This window comes from Podarcis tiliguerta (assembly GCF_965153285.1).
Source record: "Podarcis tiliguerta genome assembly, chromosome: 14".
NCBI lineage: Eukaryota > Metazoa > Chordata > Lepidosauria > Squamata > Lacertidae > Podarcis > Podarcis tiliguerta.
In genome coordinates this window covers 45,485,664-45,510,060 of record NC_139547.1, presented here as the reverse complement: position 1 = coordinate 45,510,060, position 24,397 = coordinate 45,485,664, and the positions used below count along the sequence as shown (strand labels likewise).

At 47.6% G+C, this 24,397-nt stretch overlaps 1 protein-coding gene and 1 long non-coding RNA gene across 2 annotated transcripts; one reads left to right on the top strand and one right to left on the bottom strand.

Moving 5' to 3' along the window:
* Positions 1 to 21,966, bottom strand: TEKT5 (tektin 5). Its single transcript, XM_083413622.1, has 7 exons — positions 21,327 to 21,966; positions 17,008 to 17,091; positions 15,505 to 15,575; positions 14,359 to 14,502; positions 13,702 to 13,924; positions 6,471 to 6,625; positions 1 to 382 (listed from the first exon to the last, which is right to left on the bottom strand). Exons 1-7 carry the CDS (start codon positions 21,891 to 21,893, stop codon positions 166 to 168), a joined length of 1,461 nt encoding a protein of 486 aa, XP_083269748.1. The 5' UTR covers positions 21,894 to 21,966; the 3' UTR covers positions 1 to 165.
* Positions 12,821 to 23,097, top strand: LOC310664584. Its single transcript, XR_014504976.1, has 3 exons — positions 12,821 to 13,004; positions 14,567 to 14,702; positions 22,308 to 23,097. It is a non-coding gene; the product is annotated as an uncharacterized lncRNA (long non-coding RNA).
* The last annotated feature ends 1,300 nt before the right edge of the window (positions 23,098 to 24,397 follow it).

The window sequence follows — 24,397 nt, the reverse complement described above, 5'->3', positions numbered from 1 at the left end:
TTTGGTTTCTCTTATGCTTTATTGCCATCCAATTTCTTCTCTTTTTTTCCTTTGTCAAGCTGGCTAACCGAACAAACAAAGAAAAAAAAATAGCAATGAAACGAGCAGAATGTTCTCCCATGATTTGCAAACCTTTTATGTCAGAGCAGAGGTCGCCGGGAAAGCTCAGGTGTAGCCGACCAGGCGAGGGGTGCTGGGGAAAGTCTTCCTCATCCCCATGCATTTCTCCTTGTCGATGAATAGGGAGTTGGCCTTCACCAGGAGGTCATGCTCCAGCTTGGACTTGTTGAGGATGAGCAGCTGGAGGGTGTCGTGAGCCTCGCGCAGGCGCAGCTTCAGGGTCTGCAGCGTGTCGTCGATGGTGAAAACCTCATTCACCAGCCTGAAATGGGGGTGGGGTTGGGGGGAAACAGATACTGTTAAGTTGTGGGCGAACATATCAGATGACACAGCGATTCTTCCAAAACAGCTCTTTATTTGTAAGCTGGAACAGAACTGAACTGAGGAGCTCAGTCAGCCTGCTTATATAGAGCTCCAGAACAATTGTAACTGTTGCAACTTTCTAAAACTATCCAATCACAGAAGGTCACTTTTCGATCCTTCATTTGCATACAAACTATCCAATCACTGAACATCACTTTTGATCCTTCATTTGCATACAAACTATCCAATCACTGAACGTCACTTTTCAATCCTTCATTTGCATACAAACTATCCAATCACTGAACGTCAGTTTCGATCCTTCATTTGCATAACTATCTACAGTATCCCCCTGCTGGCCCAGGGTGAGAACATCGGTACATAACAGATACTCTGTTACCGGAGAAATCTGAGGGCTCCCTTGGATAAAAAACAAGGACACCAGCCAGGAATACCAGAGCAAAACAGCAGCCAGTAGGCTTGGTCTTTATTGAAGACTGTCACGACAGGACTCCCACCTGCCACAAGGTGGAACAAGATGGAAACCCCGAACTAAAGAGAACCCAAATTTTTATTAGCCGCTAATCCCCATGTTACATCCCCCCCCAAACTACATCACTAATACATCATGGTTACATCATGAAAGGGGAGGTCTGGTGGCAGTAATCTGAGCATGCTGGACCCTGCCCCATGGTTCTCCTTGCCCTCCACCAAACACCCATCAAGTGTAACAAAAGAGATATGTACATTTCCCTGTTTCCCAGCCAAGGTAAAGGTAAAGGTAAAGGGACCCCTGACCGTTAGGTCCAGTCGTGGCCGACTCTGGGGTTGCGGCGCTCATCTTGCTTTATTGGCTGAGGGAGCCGGCGTACAGCTTCCAGGTCATGTGGCCAGCATGACTAAGCCACTTCTGGCGAACCAGAGCAGCGCACGGAAACACCGTATACCTTCCCGCCGGAGCAGTACCTATTTATCTACTTGCACTTTGACGTGCTTTCGAACTGCTAGGTTGGCAGGAGCAGGGAACGAGCAACGGGAGCTCACCCCGTCGCGGGGATTCAAACCCTAACCTTCTGATCGGTAAGTCCTAGGCTCTGTGGTTTAACCCACAGCGCCACCCACGTCCCTTCCCAACCAAGTTAATCACACCCTTTTGTCTTCATCTGGGTTTGTTATTTCTGGAATGGCTACCTATCTAGCACTCGGGTATCAGGATGCCAGGAATGATCACTCAGGCAGAGGGGCTGCTGAGTAGCTGAGCTGACATGTCTATATGAATTTCTGAAGTTTTCCCAGTGAGCCAGTACATACATACGTCTATCAGTGAATTGTTAAATTTGGTATCGTGCAGCAAAGGTCCTTTGAATAGATAGGAAGAAACTGTGATGAAGTGTTTTGTGGGGACAAATCACAAAAGTCACAAAAGCGATTGTGCTGATATTGGTAGTGGGCTGCATACGCATGATATCTGCTGGAGGGGCAACACCCCCAACCTATATATAAATTCCTGCAACACTCAGAACCTCAGAAACATTTTGGGGGGAAGTGGTTTGCAAATCATTGAAGGAAGGGACAAATAAACAGAACACCAGCTTCCGCCTAGAGGTAGCATCAGCAACCCGGAATAATAATCAGTGCCGGATTGACGTATAAGCTAAACAAGCTATAGCTTAGGGCCCCAATCTCTTGGGGGCCCCCCTATAAATTTAAAGGGGAAAAAAGAATTGGACGTACATTTCCAAAATATAAGATAAAGAACAAATAAAACAAAACCGACATACAGCAACAGTGTTTTGTGTTGTGTAAGGCCTGCTAGCCTGCTCCCTGAAATATCACTGGTTTGCTTCTTTCTAGATATAGGGTGCCTACATTCTGCATGGACTGGTTGCATGCCAACATAGAGCATGCAGCTGCAGTGCAACACAGTTGAATGCAGGTCAAGCTGTTGTACCTGTTATCTAATATTAAAGAGTGCTTGTAGACTCATGATCAGGCAGCGTAGACTAAGGGCATGAGTCTTATGCCTGCTGATTGATTTCATGTAATACATATTTTTTTTATTTTGACCCCGTTATAAAACAGCTGGACATATAAAGGGCCCCCATTATCTTCAGTAGCTTAGGGCCTCATCAAACCTAAATCCGGCCCCAATTGTTGTTGTTGTTGTTGTTGTTGTTATTAATTTATACCCTGCCCATCTGGGTTTCCCCAGTCACTCTGGGCCGCTCCCAACAGAATATTAAAAACACGATAAAACATCAAACGCAGACTGTGCTGCCAGAGCCCTGCAGCTCTGATAATATAATAAATAAATAATAATAATAAATAATAACAGAACTTCCAAGTGTCCCTATTTTCCAGGGACAGTCTCAGATTTACAGAAGCCGTCCCCATTTCTTATTTGATCCCGGAATGTCCCGCTTTTCCTTAGGACATCCCTATTTTCATCAGAGAAACTTTGTAGGGTGTGGAGTTGTGCGACTCCCGATAAGTTACTGTACAACCTTTAGAAGACATCTGAAGGCAGCCCTGTACAGGAGAGTTTTAAAAAAATGTTTAATGTTTTATTATGGTTTTATATATGTTGGAAGCTGTCCGGAGTGGCTGGGGCAACCCAGTCAGGTGGGTGGGGTATGAATAGTAAAATCACCACTGCTACCACAACAACCAGTGCTTTTTTAAGGGGGAAAAGGTGTCAGTATTCACCATGTAGCTGTTCCAGTAAGTGCCACACTTTTAACATTTGGGGGGGGGGAGGTACTGGTACTGCGTACCCTTGAATACCCCCGGGGGGGAAAGCACTGTTGATGATGATTGAATAGGTAAAGGTAAAGGTACCCCTGCCCGTACGGGCCAGTCTTGACAGACTCTAGGGTTGTGCACCCATCTCACTCAAGAGGCCGGGGGCCAGCGCTGTCTGGAGACACTTCCGGGTCACGTGGCCAGCGTGACGAAGCTGCTCTGGCGAGCCAGAGCCGCACACGGAAACGCCGTTTACCTTCCCGCTAGGAAGCGGTCCCTATTTATCTACTTGCACCCAGGAGTGCTTTTGAACTGCTAGGTTGGCAGGCGCTGGGACCGAACAACGGGAGCGCACTCCGCCGCGGGGATTCGAACCGCCGACCTTTCGATCGGCAAGCCCTAGGCGCTGAGGCTTTTACCCACAGCGCCACCCGCGTCCCCTTGATGATTGAATAGGATGCCCCTATTTTCGTCAGAGAAACCTTGGAGGATATATAATGATGATGTAATGTCATACCTTGGTTTTCGAACAGTTTAGTTCTCGAAGGTTTTGGCTCCCAAATGCTGCAAACCCAGAAGTGAGTGTTCCGGTCTGTGAACTATTTTTGGAAGCTGAACGTCCAGCGGGCTTCTGATTGGCTGCAGGAGCTTCCTGCAGCCAATCAGAAGCCACGCTTTCGTTTCTGCATGTTTTGGAAGTGGAACGGACTTCCGGAACGGATTCCGTTCGACTTCCGAGATACCACTGAAATTATAATAAGCCACCCATCTGATTGGGTTGCCCCAGCCATGCTGGGCGGCTTCCAACAGATATAAAAGGACTGTAAGATCTTTTTATATCTGTTGGAAGCCACAAATGGGTGCCATACAATTATTATTAGTAGTAGTAGTAGTAGTAGTAGTAGTAGTAGTATTAGTAGTAGTAGTATTATTAGTAGTACTATTATTAGTACTATTATTAGTATTAGTATTACTAGTACTACTACTATTATTATTATTATTATTATTATTATTATTATTATTACTCTTATTATTATTTCTGAAACCCTGGAGAGCTTCTGCCAGTCAGTGTAGACAATACTGAACTAGCTGAACCAAAGCTCAATATAACAAGCCAGCTTGCTGTGTTCCTATTGTGTGACACTCCTTTTCTTCTCTCTCTCTCTTTTTTGTCCCTGCTCTTGCAGAGGACGGAGCAGATTCCGTGTTTGCAAGCTCTGCTATAAAACCCCTTTGATGCTTAGCCAGATCCTGTAAAACGCTTTGTGCTGCTGGAGATGTTATCACTCCCACCCACTGAGGCTCATACAGGTGCACTAGGAAAAGATGAGTCAACCCTTTTTTCTTTTTGGAGGGGGAGGGCGGCTTTGAAAAAAACGATTTCGGCAAACAGCTTCTCCGACCCTTAACACGATCACCCGCCAGCGCCTGGTGTCAAAACATCCTGTGTCTCCCAACTTTATGAGAAGGGAAAGCAGGGTGGGGAGGCACACCGGGCCCCTTTGTGGCTAGAGAAAAAACAAAGAGCAATGGAACAGAAGCCTTGCAGAAACATAGGGCATGGTTAGCCAACATGGTGCCCTCCATCTGTCACTGGATTCCAACTCCCATCAGCTCCAACCAGCATGGCCAATGTTCAGGGATGATGGGAGATACAGTCTACAACAGTCACAGCCATGCCAAAGTGGAGGAATTCTCCCACAACAAAGAATCCTGGGAACTGTAGTTTCCTGAGGGTGCCCCTGGGAACCGTAGTTCTGTGAGGAGCAAAGTATAGTCCACAACACTATTCTATGATGCTATGAAATGCAGAGAGAAACATTCATGGTGCTATCAGGTACACAATCACCCCTTCAATACTATTTATTTATATTTATTGATAAAGATCTTTATATACCTCTATGTCATGAAAAAGATATCAAGGCAGTTTACAGCAATCGTAAAATTGTACAATAAACATCATAAAGAAGGTTTAAAGCAGACATTAATTAGCCATTGTGAAAGGATGTATTCTTAATTGCCTGCCCTGGCCTGGCAGAATATAAAAGCTCTCAGCAGGCGTTTAAAAATTGGCAGAGAAGGCCGGCTTCTGCACCTGCAAAAGTTTGGAGCAATCACACGACTTCATTTCAACTTCTGCTGAAGTCCCATAACTTTTAATTCCGCAAATATTCTGGTTTATTCATGTTCCACTTTTGTTACGCTATAGCTCATCCAGACAGTAATAATGTACTTGCGTTGTGGAAGCATCGCGTAACAAACATAAAGCAGAATAAATCCACCATTATTATTGGGCCCATCCACACTCCCGTTTATCCCATGATTTCTTAGCCAGGGGTCCAAGTTCTTCTTTCTTTTGGTCCTGCCACTTTCCCTGGGAAAACCCATGGCTTACTGCTGAATTGGAACAAATCGGGTTTCCTGCATATTGGCATTTGTTCCAATTCAGCCATAAACCACGGGAAAGCTGTGGGACAAAAATAACTCCTCTCGGACAAGAAATCACAGGACAAACAGTAGTGTGAACGGGCCCATTGCATCAAAAGCATCTTGCATAATACTCCTGCAATAAAGCAGTTGGGTGACGGTGTCTTTAAAGGTAAAAGGACCCCTTACCATTAGGTCCAGTCGTGACCGACTCTGGGGTTGCGCGCTCATCTCGCTCTATAGGCCGAGGGAGCCGGCGTACAGCTTCCGGGTCATGTGGCCAGCATGACTAAGCCGCTTCTGGCGAACCAGAGCAGCACACGGAAATGCCGTTTACCTTCCTGCCGGAGTGGTACCTATTTATCTACTTCCACTTTGACGTGCTTTCGAACTGCTAGGTTGGCAGGAGCAGGGACCGAGCAACCGGAGCTCACCCCGTCAGGGGATTCGAACCGCCGACCTTCTGATCAGCAAGTCCTAGGCTCTGTGGTTTAAAGATGTCTAGGAGACTTGGCTAGGGACCACCAACTGGTTTGACCACTTCTACCGGCACTGTGTTTCTCAAACATGGGTCCCTAGCTATTACTGGACTACAGTTTCCCATCATCCCTGACCACAGATCCTGATAGCTAGGGATAATAGGAGTTGTCGTCCCACAAAAGGTGGAGGGGACCCAAGTGTGAGAAACGCTGATTGCAGAATTCCATCTTGCGGAAATAGAAAGCGACGGGAGCTCAAAGATGGCATCCAAACCAACTCCCCGAATCCTGTAGCACTAATAATCCTCGATGCGTTCTGCATCAACAGCAAATAGATCTGGAATGTGATAGGCCTTCAAGCAGCAATATCTGGAGGGTGGGAGATGGGGGGGGCTCACTCACTTGTACTGGGGTACGTCCCGGCACAACTCCATATTTGGCCGCCATGTTCGGGCTTCAAGGCGTGTCTGGGCTACCTTGAGTGGGCTCTCCTTAGCCATTATGGCTCTTTCCAGCAACATTATTGTATTTTCTGTCTGAAAGATTTCTTGCAGTGTCTGAAAGGAGAAGGAGGAGAAGAAAATGGTATGGTTGTTGTTAAGTTGTGGGTGAACATATCAGATGACACAGCGATTCTTCAAACAGCTCTTGTTTATTCACAGGCCAGAACAGAACTGAACTGAAGGGTTCAGCCAGCCTGCTTATATAGAGCTCCACTACAACGCAACAGTAACAACTTTCTGTAACTATCCAATCACTGAACGTCACTTTCAATTCCTTATTTGCATATGTGGACCTGAGTGAAAACTATCTACAGTATCCCCCTGGTGGCCCAGGGTGAGAACTTCAGTACATAACAGCTTTTGCCCCCCCCCCCCCCAGTGCTTGCTGCCTCCTTGATTGATGCGACTTTCGCCACCGTCCTCTGGTGTCAGGCTTCAGGGAATCTGATCCCTCCCACAGTGGCAGCCAAGAAGCAGATAAAGGAGAAGAGCTCTTACCAAGTGTTTTATTCAATATTCACAGAGAGGTAGAAATGCCATCTCTCTTGGACAATGGTGTTGCTCCAGGTAAAGTCCCACCCCCTCCGTCTTTCCTATTCCACATCACCCCTGTGCCGGCTGATCTGTGCTTTCTGCCTCTGAGTTTTCTCCTACTCTCAATGCCTGCCGGGTCCGGGGGGGTGGGGTCAGGAATGCTTTCTAAAGACACTGAGTCTGTCAGCTGCCTCTCCCCGGTGTTTCTTCTTCCTCCTGCCCCTCTCCCAATATTTCCCAGCTTCTATACTGAATCTATACTGTCCTCCTCTTCTTGGGAAGGTTCAGGGGAAGGGGTGGGGCTGTCTCCACCATTCCTCCTCAGTCCAGTCCCTGACATCTGGGCCCATTCGAATGGAAGGTATTTCCTTCTTAGGGCTTCTTTGGAAAGAAATGTGCTGGGGGAATGGGGGGTGGGAGAATACGGTTCTCAGACGGCTTAGTTGTCAAACAAATCAGCTCTCGAACACCGCAAACCCGGAAGTAAGTGTTCCGGTTTGCGAGCGTTTTTTGGAAGTCGAACGTCCGACACAGCTTCTGCTTGAGTGCAAGTATCTCCTACAGCCAATCAGAAGCCGCGCCTTGGTTTTTGAATGGTTTCGGGAGTCGAATGGACTCCCGGAACGGATTAAGATCGAGAACCAAGGTACAGTCATACCTCGAGTTGAATGTGCTTCGGGTTGAGCCTGTTCGAGTTGTGCTCTGCGGCAACCCGGAAGTAACAGAGCGTGTTACTTCCGGGTTTCGCCGCTCACGCATGCACAGACACTCAAAATGACATCACGCGCATGCGCGGAAGCAGCAAGGCAACATTTATCAAACCCTCCAGCTTTTAGTTAAGTTTTATGGTTTTAGCTCCATTGTTTAACATGTTTTTAAACGTTCTACAGCTTAGGCTTACTGCTGCACCACACTCCCACCTTATTTTACTTAATGGTCAACGTCACTGCAAAATTCGGGGAAATACAAGTTTCAAAAGGCAGCTGTGTTTTGGTTCAAACTCAGGCGAGTTTGGCAGATTTGACATTAGATGTGAACCGTATCAAATCTCTCCCCCATCCCTAATTCAGAATCGCATACATGTCCGCTTTTTGGGCCCTCTGGCGAAGGGCCGATGTGTTCCCCTGGGGCTTCTGCAAGAGACCTTCCTGCCAGATGGTGCCCCCAGAGGAAGAGGATAACTGATAACGCAGGCAGGAATCTCCTCCCTTGGCAGCCTCCGAAACAAAATATTGTTCGAACCTTTAAGTGAACTCCCAAACCAAACACTGCCTCGTCTTTTTAACCCACAACTAGGAGCTTAATAGTATGTTTGGTTTTAAGGTCATCCTGCCTTCCTGGCTGCTGTCTCCTGTCTTCTTCCTTTTTTCCGCTTTAAAAGTATAATTAAGAAGCTGGAGTAAGCTGGGAGAGGAACTGGAGGTTGTCTCTACAGAGCAACTACCTTTCACACCTGGCAGAAACTTGCTACAAGTGGCTTTGGATCGCACACTGCGATTTACACATTGGTCCAGATTAAACTCGCATCGCTTGAAAGGACTTGACTGGATTGGTGGAGAAAGTCACCAGACTGTATTGCACCAAACGACATCATTTTGTGGCTATATTCCAAGAATTAGGAAGCAAATCTCTCCCTCTCTCTCACTCACACACACACAAGCACACACTCCAGAGGCTGGGTGGAGATCAGTTCATATATATAGCTGCCAAACCGTACACCCACCTCTTGCAGAGAATAAAGTTCCAAGTCTGCCCTCTGGCATCCTTCACCATTTGTGCAAATCTCCACCACCACACCTCCATCGTAGGCAGGGACAAAGTGCGCCTTGCACTCAGTTTTTATGGTAATGCCCCTCATTTTAAAATATTTTGCAGTGGGTGAGTGCAGCACATTTCATAAAGGTGTACACCCAGGATATTTTATTTATTTATTTATTTATTTTTATTTTATTTCAATGAAGGAAGAAGGGAGGTCGGAAAACGACAAGACGAGCAAGAAAGAGGTGGGGGGGCAACGACAAACAAAGCAACCAGAACAAGAGGGGTCAAGAAGCCAAAACAGGAGATTTTAACTTCAGAGAAAAATAGGCTGTGCCAAGATTTCCAGAGGCAGGGCAGATCTGGAGAGGGTGCAAGGCCTCTTCCTCCTCCTCCTCCTCCTCTTTGCTTGTGCATCTCAAAAGCAACTTTTCGCCCCCCAAATATCTCTCTCCACAAACAAGTGGTCAAGGGAGCTCAGATGGAGACAGAGCCATGAGGCAGAGACAGGTGCAGGCAGAAGAAAAAGGCTGGAATGGATCTGCAGCTTCTGCCTGCAAAGAAGGCAGACACCTCCTTCCTTTCTGCCTGCCACTGCTGGAGCCGCCAATCACCCCACCCCACCACCATTTCCCGAAGCTTTCTTCTCTCTCTCTCTCTCTCTCTCTCTCTCTCTCTCTTTCTCTGTCTCGTTCTGTGGTTCCCCACCTCCTGTACACAAGTGTTCACCTTATCCAAAATTCCACATGGAGCAAGAACTGTGGCGTCATGCATACACAAAAGGGGTGCGTCTCAGTGTGAATAAGGAACCACCTAGCAAATTTGGCATTCAAATTGGGTGGCTAAAATGTGTCAAGTGGTATTCAAGATGAGGGAGGTTAAAGAATGCTGCAGGCCTGGGCTCTCCCACTCCCGACAATCCCTGGCGTCGTTGTTTCAACTGTGCTATTTTTTGTTAATTGTTTTTAAGAGAACAATGACTGCAGCAACTGTAAAATTAAAAACAAAACACATAAATACATCCACCAGTGTAACAGAGTGCATGCATCTTGCTTGGTGACTCTATATATTGTCTCATTAAATGGGCTTGTTATGCATAAAAGATCATCTTCGTATTCGCGGCATACAGATTGCAGAGGCAATTTGCACCAAAGAGTCTCTCCTGAATGGCACCTGTGGCGCTTTGACTCTGAATTCATACTTTCTCACTTCCAGTTGATCTGGTTATCAAATTCATCGAGATGCATTTAATTTTTTGCACCACGTTTGCAGGGAGGTTATACAGCATCCACCGTTTCTGCGGCATTTGTCCTGATTTGTTTGAACCCTCTCCCTCCTGCACACAAAAACATTCTTTAAAATGGAAAAGGTTGGGTTTTTTTAATGGGGAGAAGTGCTCATTAAATATAGGTAAAAAGGTAAAGGTACCCCTGCCCGTACGGGCCAGTCTTGACAGACTCTAGGGTTGTGCTCTCATCTCACTCTAGAGGCCGGGAGCCAGCGCTGTCCGCAGACACTTCCGGGTCATGTGGCCAGCGTGACAAGCTGCATCTGGCGAGCCAGCGCAGCACACGGAACGCCGTTTACCTTCCCGCTAGTAAGCGGTCCCTATTTATCTACTTGCACCCGGGGGTGCTTTCGAACTGCTAGGTTGGCAGGCGCTGGGACCGAGCGATGGGAGCGCACCCCGCCGCGGGGATTCGAACTGCCGACCTTTCGATCGGCAAGTCCTAGGCGCTGAGGCTTTTACCCACAGCGCCACCCGGGTCCCCAAAAATATAGGTATTAAGAGTCAATATTGGGTGAAACAAGATTATCAAAGATCTGGAAACCAAGCCTTATGACTTTATACTAGAGAGTGCTGGGTATGTTTAGCCTGGAAAAGAGAATACTGAGAGGTGACATGATAGCTATCTTCAAATATATGAAGAGCTATCGCATGGAAGGTGGAGCAAGTCTATTTTCTGTTGGATGGCCATCTGTCAGGGATGCTTTAGCTGTGATTCCTGCATTGCAGAGGGTGGAAATAGATGACTGATGGGGTCTCTTCCAACTCCACAGACCGACAATTCTATAATGCTGTGTCTTTGCCTTGGAGCCAGTGTGGTGTAGTGGTTAAGAGCGGTGGACTCATAATCTGGTGAACCAGGTTTGCTTCCCCGCTCCTCCACATGCAGCTGCTGGGTGACCTTGGGCCAGTCACACTTCTCTGAAGTCTCTCAGCCTCACTCACCTCACAGAGTGTTTGTTGTGGGGGAGGAAGGGAAAGGAGATTGTTAGCCGCTTTGAGACGCCTTAAAGGTAATGGGACTCCTGACCATTAGGTCCAGTCGCGGACGACTCTGGGGTTGTGGCACTCATCTTGCTTTACTGGCTGTGGGAGCTTCCGGGTCATGTGGCCAGCATGACTAAGCTACTTCTGGTGAACCAGAGCAGCGCACGGAAACACCGTTTACCTTCCCGCCAGAGCGGTACCTATTTATGCACTTGCACTTTGATGTGCTTTCGAATTGCTAGGTGGGCAGGAGCAGGGACCGAGCAACGGGAGCTCACCTTGTTACAGGGATTCGAACCGCCGACCTTCTGATCGGCAAGTCCTAGGCTCTGTGGTTTAACCCACAGCACCACCTGTGTCCCCTGAGACTCCTTAGGGTAGTGATAAAGTGGGATATCAAATCCAAATTCTTATTCTTCTTCTCTTCTTGGAGCAACAGCACCAGAATCATGGCCAATATTGAACAAGTTTTACTTGAAAGCAGCAATTCACTGTCACACTGTCACAATTCACTGAGCCTGGGCAGCTATGTTGGTTATAAAGCATGGTGCCGATAACATCAAGGATGTAAGTTTGATCCCCGTAAGGATCAGCTGCGTTTTCCTGCATTGCAGGGGGTTGCAGTAGATGAGCCCGAGGGTCCCTTCCAATTCTTTTTTTAAAAAATAAATTCATTTATTTGGTTTTTCAAATTAAAGTTTTTCAATCACATATCCAACATACAACATAAAAACAAGATTCCAAAGAAACTCCTGGACTTCTCCCCTTTGTGGGTCCTATGGTTAGTCATTTCCTCCTGCATCTTTTATAATAATTCAAATTTTTTACATCTCCATTATATCCAAAATTAACCATTAAACTACAAGTGTTATTCCAACCCTACTAACAATTTTAACTGTTTACAATGATTTTTAAGATAAATGATAAATCTCCCCCATTCCTTATTAAAATTTTAGTCTTCCTGATTTCTGATTCTTCCGGTCATTTTGGCCATTTCGTAATAATCCGTCAACTTAATCTGCCATTCTTCTCTGGTCTTTATCTTCTTTCCATCTCTGGGCCAATAACATCCACAGAGCCATGGCTGCATACATAAATAATCTTTTCTGCTCCATTGAGATTTCGATACATTGGGATTTTTGGGTCCCTTCCAATTCTATGTGCCTCCTCTCCCATACTGAGAGCAAAGACGGAGAAAAGAAAATAATTGCCGGCAGTGGCGTAGCGTGGGGGGTGCAGGGGGGGCCGGCCGCACCGGGCGCAACATCTGGGGGGGCGCGCTCGCACTCGCAGCTCTCTGCCCCTACCTGGCTCACTCACTCTCTCTCACTGCAGTGCTGGCTGTGCGAATCCGATCCGAGCCGCCGGGTCGCCGCCCACTGTGGAGGGGAGGGTGCCAGGCGTGCGGTGCGGTGCGGAGAGAGAGAGGGGGACTATCTGGGGGAGGGACAGTGCAGCGGGGGGGGCGCAAATTACTTGCCTTGCCCCGGGTGCTGACAACCCACGCTACGCCACTGATTGCCGGACCTCCTTTTCATGTCATGCCCAACCGTAGTGGGGCTTGCCACGTTTCCCATGCTCATGCCTTTTATGACCGCCCATTGTTGGGTCTTGTCCGGGTTCTGTGGCATGGTGACATCACAGTGCAGCTTGGGTGGTCTACACATCCCTGAGCTGAGGAATCCACAAGGCCAGCTCACTCGACTGAAAGGATGGCACCCACCATGCCAAGCGTAGCAGCCTTCAAAAGTTATCATCTAGGACAGCTGCCCCCCACTGCAAGATGGTAGGAGAAACCTTGCTCATGGCCCTCGAGGGCTTTTTGGGTGGCCCTCCCCAGCCTTCGTGCTGCCTACCCAAAGCCCGGTAAGTGAGTCCTAGAGTCTTCCCTCCTCCTTCCCAAAACCTAGTTAGAGTTTGCCCAGCTAGGGGAAAGAGGTGGGAGAGCTCTCTTCTTCTTCTTCTTCTTCTTCTTCTTCTTCTTCTTCTCCCTCCTCCTCCTCCTCCTCTTCTCCTATCACTCGTAGCCAACTAAGATTGCATGAACACGGACTTAACAGTGAGTCCATAAGTGACTGTGGAGGCCAATTCTGGACCCACACGTCCTTCCACAGTGGGGACATAGATGTCTGGGTAGGAATTGATCACGGTGAGGGTTTGCCAAGTGTGCTTTCCACTTAGCACGTTTCTCCCTTGTGTCCCGAGTTTGAGCGTCTTCAAAGCCCATGACACCATTGGTAAAGGGTGTTCTCCAACTGAAGCGCTCACAGGCCAGTTGTCGGCGTTTATACTACCTTTTTACAGGAGGTGTGTTTATACAGCTAGGGAAAAGAGGTGGGAGACCACCAAAACAAAGGATCTTAGCAGCTGGGCAGTTTCGTATTGGGAAATATTGGCGATATTCACTGGTTTGGTTTCCATTCTGGACCCAGGAGGAAGGAGGGAACATGGGCAATTTCCACTTCCGCCTCCATTTCCACCTGAAGTCTCTTCCATCCCCAGCACTCAGCAGAGCAGTCTCTGCCTAACCCGCCCAGCCTCTTGAAGACCAGCGCCCTCCTACCTTGGCCAGCTGTGCCTGCAGCTGGTTCTTGGAGTCCGCTATTTCCGAAATGCGGGCGTCGAAGGCCAAATTTGTGTTTGTCCACTGCCTCCACATATCGTCGGAAGTGGTTTCCAGGGTGTGGTCCGCTTCGCTGCAGAGGGTGGCTGTGTTGGCCCGTGCGTTCTGTGAATACCGGATGTTGTCATCGCTAAACTTGGCCCACGTTTCGGGGACCGTCACTCTGCAAGGTATAAGAATCCGGGTTACTGCTAAAAACCAGCATGATGTCCTGTGTTCCAGGGTGCTGTGGGACACTGCGCAAAATAAATTGCGTACTTTTTTCTTTTTTTAAAAAAAGAAATTTATATATCCACGACATCACGGCACCATACAATTTGTAATTATACAAAAGGATTTTGCATACACATTTCTGCATGTTCAAAGGCCAAATTCACAAACACACCAAGTGGAAGCAAAATGTTGTGGTCTCCCCCCTCTGAAGCTTTGCTTTGTACAATAGGTACAATTGCTCATCTTTGGAAATCCAGGAAGTTTACTTTCTGTTTAGTAGGATTGCTTTCACACCTGGATTTTAAGAGGTGTGGGCTTGGTGTCTGTCATACTCAATAACACAATCTAGCAATGGCTATTATAAGCAGAGTGCCCCAGACTTACGTTCCATCTATTTTTTCCACTCCGTGGTAGAAATTGATGCTGTCGGACGTGTTCCTCAGGTTATAGCACTTCTCATCGATGAAATGGGCCGAGTTCTTGTCTCCAAGGTCCCTCTCGAGAGCATGTTGGGCATCTCTGTTGACACTATGTAGGAGGACGAGGATTTTTGTTATAGCAGCATATTTACAATTTCAAAGCATTTTTGCAGGTGACAATGGGCAAGAAAGAAGAAGTCTTGGAAATCCCATTTCCATATTCAAAAACCGTGAAAACAAGCTGTGGATTTCGGCCTAAAATATGGGCGGAATGACACCGGTGCCTTTTACCAGGCAGAAGCTGAACAGGTAAGGAAGACTCAGCAATATTATTGCCAGTAAATGCCTTACCTGTTGGATTTCTGCCTGCTGTGAAGTTATAGAAACCCCAACGGGGGGTGGGGTTAAAGGAAAACCCAGTAGTACCAACAATTATGCTGCTTCCTTTTTTAGCAGCAGGGAAACTTTTGCCGTTCCTCCCTTTGAGGGCTGGGTGTGACTTCCTGGGTAGTGTTGTGAATTCTGGGTCTATTCCAGATGGCTGAGCAACCCAGGAAGGTTAAAGGGCTTTTGTTGTTGAGAACTGCCAAGAGACCTGATGGCCATCCTTTGGAGAACTAAACACTAAAAGAGGATTTCTCGAGGCAAAGGCTGCTGAGTTCCAGTGGCATTGCGTGGGTTGTCAGCACCCGGGGCAAGGCAAGTAATTTGTGCCCCCTAACCCGGGGAAAGGCAAGTAATTTGCACCCCCTGCTGCACTGCCCCTCCCGCAGATAGTCCCTCGCTCTCTCTCCGCACCGCACCGCATGCCTGGCACACACCCCCCTCCACAGTGGGCGGCGACCCGGTGGCTCGGATCGGATTCGCACAGCCAGCACTGCAGTGAGAGAGAGTGAGTGAGCCAGGTAGGGGCAGAGAGCTGCGAGTGTGAGCGCACCCCCCCCCCCAGATGTTGCGCCTGGTGCGGCCGGCCGCCCCTGCACCCCCCACGCTACACTACTGCTGAGTTCTAACGGTGGCTGAGACATTGCAAATGAACAGGGTGCCCAATTCACCAGCCGCCTTTAAAGGCCATGTATATTTTGTGCGTGTGTGTGTTTAAAAAACTTACTTAATTTGTTGTTCGATCCTTTCTGCAAGCTTCCTCATTCTTTCTTGGCATGCTCTGATCAGATCAACCTCCTGTAACGGAAAATAGACACCTGCTGTCATTGATCCTGCAAACATGGAGGCTGAAAGAGCATCCTTTATCAGACATTCTCAACATCCACCAAGCCTCCCTGCCCTTCCCATTGTTGCAGTTGTCTGGTTGGGATGTTGTTGCTTTCTTGGGGAGAGGGCTTGCCTGGTTTTTTAGGTCTGTGTTTTGTTTTCTTCCCAGGCTGGTGATGTCTTGCCTGAGCTTTGAAGGGTGCGTGTTGAGCATCTGTGTTTTGTGGTACCCATGACAGTTTTGTACATTTCCAAATTTGTCCCCAGACCCCAGAAATCTGGGCACCGGTGAACAATGGGAACGTGCACAGATTTCTGGTTGCATTCTGCTTCTCGTACTACAAAAGTTGGTCACAAACTTCCTGAACCAGGCAGTTTGATTCTACGGCTTTAGGCTTGAATAGAGGCAAAGGATTCCTCGCCCACTACAACTGTGCATCAAGGCAGCAAAAGAGGTTTAAAGACGTGTGCCACCTTGAACATCTTGGTAGGATAGAAATGCAATCATAATAAATGCCCATTGAGGGAGGATAACACATCTCAAATGTGATAAAATGAGTCCTAGTTCTCCATCCATGAATCTATTTGTCCTTAAATTAAGGTGCTTTTTAAAATTTGTTTTGATTTTTGCTGTAATGCACTAACATCATTATAAATTTTATGTCAGTTTGTGTTTGGGCCAGTTTTCCTAAACTTGTTTCTGGCGTGAAAATAGCATAATGCTGAAAGGAATCTAATGCAGCTAAACTTCAGACTTCTGAGTAACAATGCACAAAATCCCCCTACCCCCCCCCCCCAAAAAAAGGAATTTAAATGCACTTTGGGGATAGCTTTAAAACCTGGCCCTGGCCCTTCCCAATGTACACCTGTGATGTACATCTCTTGAGCTTTATAAAAATAAAAATATTAAGGAACACAACTATCTCCTATGTACTATAATCTGGCTTTAGGTTCAAATTGTGCTTGGTTTATGCATATGATTTATTACCATATGAATTTTGGACCTTAGGTCTTCTCTGCCACCAGATCACGGTTCCCAGGTCTTAAGATGCAAGACTCTAGCATTTCTGGCGTTTGACGACAAGTGTCAACACAGCATGACCACATGCCAACAAAACAAAAAGCCATAAGTCACAAGCCATAATTGTTTTGGGCTTACTCCTAAAGCCCCTGATCCACTTGCACAGGATTCATGAATCCGCTTGCGGGTCAGTGACCCAGAGGCTGGGAAATGCTGCTCTGAAATTTCAGGTCAAACTTGGACTTCCCTGAGCAAGTTAGAGCGCCAAGGGAGAATCCAAAAAAATGGGTTTTATCAAGAAAACGGAACACCTGTCTCAAGTGCTATTTCTGGCTACCTTTCTGCAAACTCATTTCACAAAGCCGGCAAGGCTCGCTGTACCTGGATGAGATTCTTTTCCACGTCATCATGGACCAAGTCGATGCCCATCCTTTTCTCCCGGTTGTATAAGCATTCCAAAGCCACCTGAAAGCAGACAAGAAAACCACGGGTTCAAATAACTCCTTCAGAGGGGTAAAGGCTAATAGTGAGTCTTTGGAAAAACACTGCAAGGTGTTTTTCTTTTCCACGTTCAATCTCCTAATAGAGGAAGAAAACTGTTCCAAATATATCTGTGAATGGTTAAGCTGTAACTAAAACATGTGGATGAATGGATGTTTGTTTGTTGCTAGGACCCAAAGTGCTGGATGATCAAAATGGCAACTAGGAGACCCATTAGCGGCTAAATTACTGGACCCTCCCCCCCCCCCCAAGGGTCAGCCTAAGGACACACAAGGAATTCAATTTTTGTGTGTGAATTTTGACACAAACACTATTCGATCCACACTTCCCCAAACTAAGGTGTAGAACAGCGCTGAGGCTGCAAGCCTAACCCTACTTACCTGGGAGTAAACCCCATCAATGAGACTTATTACTCATACACCCAACAACCACTGGGCCACCCCAAGCTCCCCTGCCCCCCAGAATCCCAACCCCCAACGCACAGTACAGACTTCCGTGCCTCCCTGCAACCCCTCCCTTCCAGTGTGGACCACCACCCACACACCCTGGGCTCGCTACACTACTGGAAACTTTGCACTTCTGCCTCTAGACCCCTGTCAGGCTTGAAGGGGACATGCAACCCGTCTTGGCTGCTCTACCCAAAAGAAAACTGAGCTACATCTATTTGAAAAGCGAGACTAGTACACCACCTTGTGGCCAGTTTTAGACTCAAAAAGCAAGACCGGACTAGGAAGAGTCAGGGCAAGGGTGCTATCAGCCTTAACCGCTGCACGTCGCTTTTCAACAAAGCCTGCCATTTACTCTCTGAATTTTGGGACCTGTGTGTTGTGTGCACTTTTCTACAGCTTAAGGGAAGCTTGCACACTTTTTTGTTCTGAAACTAAAGGTTCTCAACAGTCGGGTTAAAGAAGTGATCCCCAAGTGCGCAGATAAATAGCAGGCCCCATGGGGCTGTCTTTGAAGACAGTTCACAAACCGCCCTTCAGTCGTCCTTGCTCAGGGCTTCTGGCGACAGGGCTGGTTAAGCGAATCTCGTCCATTTTCTTCTGTGTGCCCCCAATATTATTTGTCGTTCTCGCTGCAACAACCTGAGGGTGCAATCCAAACCTACAGCCACCCACAGTGGTACTTTATGAAGCGGCAGAGCAGAGAGGGCTCAGTAAGATTGCTTCAGAAGCTTGGAGCTGGCACAGCGAATGGGCCCAAATTGGTGACTGACGCTGTCGCTCAGAGGCAGAGAGATTGGTCCAAAATCCCACAGATCTCAGGCTGGTCCAGCCCCACACCCACCTCTGGACTACACCCCATCTGGGGGCTATACTGGGCCCATCACCTCCTGGCAAATAGAAGGGGAAGAAATGGAGGCAGTGAGATTTTACTTTCTTGGGCTCCATGATCACTGCAGACAGTGACAGCAATCACGAAATTAAAAGACGCCTGCTTCTTGGGAGAAAAGCAATGACAAACCTAGACAGCATCTTAAAAAGCAGAGACATCACCTTGCCATTAAAGGTCTGTATAGTTAAAGCTATGGTTTTCCCAGTAGTGATGTATGGAAGTGAGAGCTGGACCATAAAGAAGGCTGGTCGCCAAAGAATTGAGGCTTTTGAATTATGGTGCTGGAGGAGACTCTTGAGAGTCCCATGGACTGCAAGAAGATCAAACCGATCCATTCTGAAGGAAATCAGCCCTGAGTGCTCACTGGAAGGAGAGATCCTGAAGCTGAGGCTCCAATACTTTGGCCATCTCATGAGAAGAGAAGACTCCCCGGAAAAGACCCTGATGCTGGGAAAGATTGAGGGCACAAGGAGAAGGGGATGACGGAGGACGAGATGGTTGGACAGTGTTCTCAAAGCTACTAACATGAGTTTGACCAAACTGCGGGAGGCAGTGGAAGACAGGAGTGCCTGGTGTGCTCTGGTCCATGGGGTCACGAAGAGTCGGACACAACTAAACAACAACAACATATATATATGTGTGTCAGTTATGCCAGTTCTGCATAGTCCATCAATTTCTCTTGCCACTGTTCTTTCGTCGGGGTTTCTTCATTCTTCCATCCTTGTGCTATCAAGACTCTTGCCGCTCTTGTAGCACCATCTGGGGGCTTTCTGCCAGCTACCACTGGTGGGCTCCCCGTTCTCAGCATTCCTGCCCACCGGGACATTTTGCAGACGAAGGGGAAAGTGAGATCTTGCTCCGTGGGTGGCAGAAAGCCAGCTTAGTTGGAGGAACACTCAGTTCAAATCTCCCCCTTGCCCAGTGCAAAGTGGGTCTGGGGTGCTGTGTTAAAGGTAAAGGAAAAGGGATCCCTGACCATTAGGTCCAATCGTGGTCGACTCTGGGGTTGCAGCGCTCATCTTGCTTTACTGGCCGAGGGAGCCGGCGTACAGCTTCTAGGTCATGTGGCCAGCATGACTAAGCCGCTTCTGGCGAACCAGAGCAGCGCACGCAAACATCGTTTGCCTTCCTGCCAGAGCGGTACCTATTTATCTACTTGCACTTTGAGGTGCTTTTGAACTGCTAGGTTGGCAGGAGCAGGGACCAAGCAACGGAAGCTCACCCCATCGCAGGGATTCAAACCGCCGACCTTCTGATCGCCAAGTCCTAGGCCCTGTGGTTTAACCCACATGACTACAAATGGCTTTTTCTCAGTGGACCTGTTCTGGATGGTGTTTTTAAATAAGATTTGACTGCAGTTGCTTGTGACCATCTAGATCAGGCATGACCAACTCTATAGCGACTGAGATCTACTCCAAGTATAATAAAACTGGCAGTGATCTACCTATTATTGCCCATAGTTCTTGAGCTTTTTTTAGGGAAAGACACCAGAGTTGTTGTTGAGCTTTGGGGGGGGGCACTCCCTCCTTTCACCACTTGCCGCCAGCGCAGCAAATACAACCTTTCTAAGCAGCGGCGGAGTGGTGTGCCGCAATCACTAAGGAGAAACCAGGTGATCACTGCAGTCCACCGGGAGCACCACAGCAATCTACAGGTTCGACATTGCTGATTTAGATCATTGCTTTTAGATTATTATTATTAGTGGTATGGTGGTTTCTTACTCATACTTGATTTGTTGGTTATCTCGTTTCTGCTGATTGCCTTGATTGCGGTTTTATGGAAAGGTATCAGAACATTGGAAACGAGCAGTGCTATTTTTCTAGAAAAAGAGGTGACAGAATTCCCTTTTTCTCTTACAATGGCAATGGCACCCATCTGAGAGGTACCGGGACTGAGTTCCAGTGAGTTCTGGCTGAAATAAAGCCCTGGAAACAAGCAATAAATTAAAGTGCTCCCAAGGACTTGAAGCATGACTGTCGTTTTGAAGATCTGGGAGTCGTGCTGTTTTGATATTAGAAACAAGGAATGGTTCTATTAAGGGAGGGAAGGCGGACCACCACTTTGGTCACAGAGGTTGCCCAAGAGAAAACCAAATGGCTTCTCAGCACAGTTGCATACCAAACCAAGAGTGTTAAAGTTAAGAACACCCCTGTTGTTCAGCCCAGACCCTGAGATCCAGCTCCAAGGGCCTTCTGGAAGTTCCCTCACTGTGAGAAGTGAGGTTACAGGGAACCAGGCACAGAGCCTTCTCGATGGTGGCACCCGCCTTGTGGAATGCCCTCCCGTCAAAGAAAGAGCCAATGATACAACCTTCTGTAGACATCTGAAGGCAGCTCTGTATAGGGAAGATTTTAATGTTTCATGTTTTACTGTGTTTTCTTATATGCTGGAAGCCGCCCAGAGTGACTGGGGCAATCCAGTCAGACAGGTAAAGGTAAAGGGACCCCTGACCATTAGGTCCAGTCGTGGCCGACTCTGGGGTTGCCGTGCTCATCTTGCTTTATTGGCCGAGGGAGCCGGCGTACAGCTTCCGGGTCATGTGGCCAGCATGACTAAGCTGCTTCTGGCGAACCAGAGCAGCGCACGGAAACGCCGTTTACCTTCCCACTGGAGTGGTACCTATTTATCTACTTGCACTTTGACGTGCTTTTGAACTGCTAGGTTGGCAGGAGCTGGGACCTAGCAACAGGAACTCACCCCGTCGTGGGGATTTGAACCGCCAACCTTCTGATCAGCAAGTCCTAGGCTCTGTGGTTTAACCCACAGCGCCACCCGCATCTCTTCCAGTCTGATAGGCAGGGTACAAATAATAAAATCATCATCATTATTATTATTATTCCTGGACCACCCTCAGCACCCACCTGCAGTGGTCCCTGGGCTTCATCCGCAGCACATTCTAGGCGCCTCTTGGCTGTGTCCAACATGCGGGTGTCGGACAGCAGCCGTTCGAGTTCATAGGTCAGCTCGGACCTCCAGAAATTGATGTCCGCTAGCCTCTGCCCGATATTCTTCCCGGAGTCTTCCTGCTGCTGCCGTGTCAGCTGGTCTTTGTCCTGTACCAGCCTCCCGGTGTCGGCGTTCAGCCTCCCGGCCCAGTGCCGGTAAGCCTCCGAGCCCTTGATCTGGAGCTGGTTGGCTTTGTACCAGTCGTGGGGGCTGTAGCGAGCGTACAAGGAGGACCGCACCGACGGCAGGATGGTGGGAGGCCGCAGTGGGGCACAGAGGCGCCCCGCTCCCTCATCGTTGGGCCTGAAGGCGGACACTTTGTAGAACAAGCTGGGGCGCCATGAGTTCAGGTAGCGGTAGCCTGGCAGGTAATAAGACTGGTAGCTGTCCTGGCTGATGCTGGTTGGGGCCACCTCTGGAAGCAAGCAACTCTTCCGAGGTCCGCAGTAGCTGGCAGTCTGGGTAGTGCCAAGGAATTCCATCTAACTCCCTGAACCAGCCACTCAACCTTGCTTGGAGGTCAGGGGCATGAGACAAGGCAGAGGCAGCTGCCCCGTGCACTGTGACTCAGTGACGGTGTCACAGAAGATTAGTGAGGGCATCGTGACCCCAGCAAAGGGGTCACTCAGCCTGCCTGTTTTGTTTCCTAAAAACGTATGTATCTTTAAAAAAGCAAACAAACCCAAACCAGAAATGGCAACTCTAAACATGGGGCGATAAGGTCTGGTGTGGCGTAATCATTACAAGTGTGTCTAGTGTGCAAGAAAGCCACTCCTGGATCAAATATTTTGGGGGGTGGCTGGGTTAAAATCAGTATGGGACTGTGCTGATGTGGGCTGCACAGATGAGGACTGGGGGGAGCCTCCCCCTGAATTCAGGATCCTGAATTTTCCCAGGAGCAATGGGAGAGTATAGATCTGGAACAGTGGTTCGCAGAGGGACATAGTTCAGAAGACAAATGTTGGGAATAACTGGCTGGTGAACAGCTAGGAGGAGAAGAACCGGGAGAGAGAGTGTTAATGGGCTCCAGTTCACTGGAAAGTCTGCAGTCGATGGGTCCAAGGTCACGAGATTAGATAAAGTAGCTGCACAGAAGGCAAAGTGGTTGCGAGATCAGCTTGGAAGACGAGGAAGTGATGAGGGTGACTCGGGGGGAAGAGGGTGTAAACCTTAACTGGGAGCACCTTTACTCCGAGAATGGACTCTTTGTTCTTTCACTGTGATAATTAAAATCTCTTTAAATGGTAAGAGACTATTTTTGCTTTGTTCTGCTTATCCACAGCCAACGGGAGGGAGCCGCTTTCCCAAAACCTGACATTACCATAATCTAGCCATATCTGGATCAGAACTGGGGGCAAAGCCAAGTTAGCAGTCATGGCTACAACGTTCCATTTTATCTTGGCTTGATATGGGCTGAAGGAGCCCACACTTGAGAGATCTAGCATTTTTACATATGTTTGCATATGCAACAGACTTGAAAAGCAGCACATGGGTTGAGATTGATTACATGGCACCAGGCATGCGCACTGTGAGGAAATGCATTTGACCACTGACCAAAAAAAAAAAGCTAGCCTTTATTTTAGGAAAAAGAAAAAGGAAGAGAAACCTAGCGGCCGACCCAAATCGCTGGCATTTGACACAAACATTATGGTAACACACTGAGTAAATGCCAGGAAATTGCATCTCTCCCCACCTCCTCTTCCAAATAAAAGCTAATTTTTCATCAGCAAAGTTAGATGCAACAGCAATGTTTTCTCTGAGCATGCATGCGTGGCCATGTGTTACTGAGCTCAGCCCATGTGCTGTTTCACAGGTCTGCTGCATATGCAAACATATGTTTTTGAAAAAACCTATGTTAAAAAGTATTGAGGCTTTTTACAATCAAGCGGGATATAAATCTTGTGAGATGAAATAAAATGCTATGTGTAGATTTGCACTGATTGTCACATATCTGCAACAACAGGGGGGGAACCGACCCAAGTTCAGCCCACACCAGCCAGGAGAAAATGGAAACCATGGACAGTGCTAGCTCTGCCCCCGATTTCCTTCCAAATACTATTATATTTAACATCTCAAAACCTACGCAAGCTCGAAAACAGATATGTCAACTCTAAACATAAGGCAATAAGGTCACATGATAGAGAGCTGGTGGTGTAACATGCTGATTAAATGTGCAAAAAAAGTCCTTCCTGGTTTAAATATTTCCAAGTCTCTGTGTTTAAACCTCTCGGTATGTTACCATAACTTTTGGGGTAAATGCCAGGAATTTGGGTAAGCTGCTGGATTGGTCAGTGTCAGTGCCGGATTTACGTATGAGCTAAACAAGCTATAGCTTAGGGCCCCACTCTCTTGAAAAAACAAAACAAAACCTGGATGTACATTTCCAAAATGTAAGATACAAAACAAATAAAATAAAACCGACATACAGCAACAGTGTTTTGTGTTGTGTAGGCTCCTTTGATGTAAATAATGGACCCCGCCTGCTAGCCTGCTCCCTAAAATATCACTGTTTGCCCATTTCTATATATAGGGTGCCTACATTCTGCATGTGAAAATGGCTTTAGATACCTATTAGGTCCATAAATTACCATACAGCATATATTCAACACAAAAATCAGCAACAATTTGTTGTTGACAAAGGACAGCTGGACATATAAAGGGCCCCATTACCTTCACTAGCTTACGGCATCATCAAACCTCAGTCCGGCCCTGGGTGTGCTGCATGTGTGAACACTGCCTGTGGATTTGCACCCATTGCCACAGACCTGCAAACAAACACTTCATGCTGGATTTCCCAAGGATCCTTCAGCCTGTATCAAGCCAAGATCAAATGGAAACTTATAGCCATGAATGCTAACTTCGCTTGCCCCAGTTCCTATCCAGACACCACTATATTTATTTAAAAAACAAACAAATCCTGAAACCCCACACTCGAAACAGAAACATCCACTCCGTGTTTATTTATTTGATTTGACCTTTTATCACA

Bases quoted from the DNA above. Each gene is read 5' to 3' on its own strand.
- TEKT5 (XM_083413622.1), bottom strand. From the start codon at position 21,893: ATGGAATTCCTTGGCACTACCCAGACTGCCAGCTACTGCGGACCTCGG. The intron at 15,576-17,007 runs GTACAGCGAGCC...TTTCCGTTACAG, and splicing joins TGGAAAAGAATCTCATCCAG to GAGGTTGATCTGATCAGAGC. The intron at 13,925-14,358 runs GTAAGTCTGGGG...TATACCTTGCAG, and splicing joins GTGGAAAAAATAGATGGAAC to AGTGACGGTCCCCGAAACGT.